The 1877-nt window shown below is 37.9% G+C and overlaps 1 protein-coding gene across 3 annotated transcripts in view; it reads right to left on the reverse strand.

Annotated features, from left to right (window-relative positions):
• Nucleotides 1-1877, reverse strand: part of tmem168a (transmembrane protein 168a) — a 37640-nt gene that overhangs the window by 8258 nt on the left and 27505 nt on the right. For all 3 annotated transcript variants that reach the window (XM_014010609.1, XM_014010608.1, XM_014010610.1), the window contains exon 4: nucleotides 1099-1241. In XM_014010609.1, the coding sequence (XP_013866063.1) occupies nucleotides 1099-1241 (143 nt within the window). The remainder of the gene's footprint in view (nucleotides 1-1098; nucleotides 1242-1877) is intronic.

Here is a 1877-nt window from a genome sequence, read left to right on the forward strand (position 1 = left end):
TTTTTTTTTTTTTTTTTTTTTTTTTTTTTTTTGGTAAAAGGTTTTTATTTAACATAATTTTTGGACAAAAAAAAATCGCAATATATCGGGATATATCGTATCGTCACCCCCATCATGATATGTATCGTATCGCCAAATTCTTGCCAATACACAGCCCTGCAGAATGTTGCAAGTTCCTGCATTAAAAATGATCAATGGATTATACCTGTAATGTCTTTTGAAAGAAAAAAAATCTTTCACTAAAGCTGTACAGACTGTAAGAACCATCTACCTGATAGCCAACGTCTATTGCTCAACTTAATTTTCAAAAAGGTTGGCTACATTTTTTTCCTCTGATCCGACGTCTACTCGCATTTTTCGGCACCACGCCCAAAAATCACAGTAAGTGTTTACAAAAATCACAAGTGTTTACACACCTGCTGCTGCCCACACAATCATTTGCACTGCTATTATTCATTGTCAATACTCATCTGAACAATCATTTGCACTACTATTCATTTGTATTACTAATCTGAGTAATCATTGCTCTGTTATTATTCATTTTAAAATTTAAAATAATTCTGCAGTRATTGCACATCTGTGTTTCTTGTCTGCACTGTGACACTTTACAGTTAACAGTTTGTTGCAACTGCTTTGCATGGAAAATAGGTAAATTCTGATAGGTAACTACAGTCTCTAAAACAAAATATCTTTTATTTGTTCTTGCACAATCCTTTATGTTACATTTTTATTGTTAGTAGTGGTATTATTGCTAGTTTGTGGTAGTTTTGTTTTGTGTGCATTGTTTATAGTTTGTAAACTAGTGTGTGAAACTCTGTACTGATGCTGCTGTGACACCTGAATTTCCCCTCGGCGGAACAATAAAGCCTATTTCTATTCTATTCTACTCAATATTGAGATGGAAATTTTTTGTTTTAAAAAGGGTACCAATAAAGTCTTATTGTTTGTGTACATAAAAACAAGAACCTGAACCAAAGATGCTAACGTTTAGCAGTAAATACTATTTATTTGTTAATAGCTAAGTCCTGCCTGTCCAGTGAAAGGTTCTAACTAAATCAAGGTTAATCTTTGTAAAAACAGCTCAAGCGGTTCAAGTACCTGCAGTAACTTGTAGGTATGACCAGTGCGTAGCCAGCACAAGTTCCCCCCAGGCAGCTGCCCAGCTCGTGGAACAAGCCGTGGGCAAGAGACTCCAAGGGCAGCACCACCAACAGAGCGCTGAGAAAGAGACCATTGGAAGGCTGCAAAAATCCAAAAAAAACAGGCAGTCAATTTCTTTCACCGCTCGCAGCTCGTACTGAGGTAATCAGATTCACTTAACTGTTGCTGACACAGAGGGAGACAGCGGCACAATATGGGAGTGTCACTGCTATTATCACAGCACAAAACATGACAGGCGCTAACTAAATGGAAACAATGCTTTGTTAGACAGCAGGCAAATAAATACGCCACCAAGCAGGCTATCAGTCCAAAGCAGGGTCTGTGCCCRTGTCCTTCAGTGGGATTATCTCAGCTGAAAATATTAATAGCGTATCCTCTTTGCAATTCTTTCACATGAATTTTAGTGCTGGAAAAATTAATTAGCGTTACCACTTTGTTGGTTCTTCTAATAAAACATTGATTCACTAATGATGGATTAAAATTATTTTCCATGGGGCAAATACAGAATAATATTTTTTTAAATTCAGATCTGGTTTAATTAAAGGCGCAGTGTGTAGGATTTGTTGTTTTCAGCGACATCTAGTGGTTGAGTGGTTGAATCATCCTCCCTGGTCCTCCCCCCACCCCCACCCCCGGCTTCCAAACACAAAGGAGTTGCTACGGTGTCTCTCAGGTGTCAAAACCCTTTGATAATTCCAACCGCGATGTCTACCAGC

Source organism: Austrofundulus limnaeus, unplaced genomic scaffold, assembly GCF_001266775.1.
Source record: "Austrofundulus limnaeus strain Quisiro unplaced genomic scaffold, Austrofundulus_limnaeus-1.0 Scaffold71, whole genome shotgun sequence".
Classification (NCBI taxonomy): Eukaryota; Metazoa; Chordata; class Actinopteri; order Cyprinodontiformes; family Rivulidae; genus Austrofundulus; species Austrofundulus limnaeus.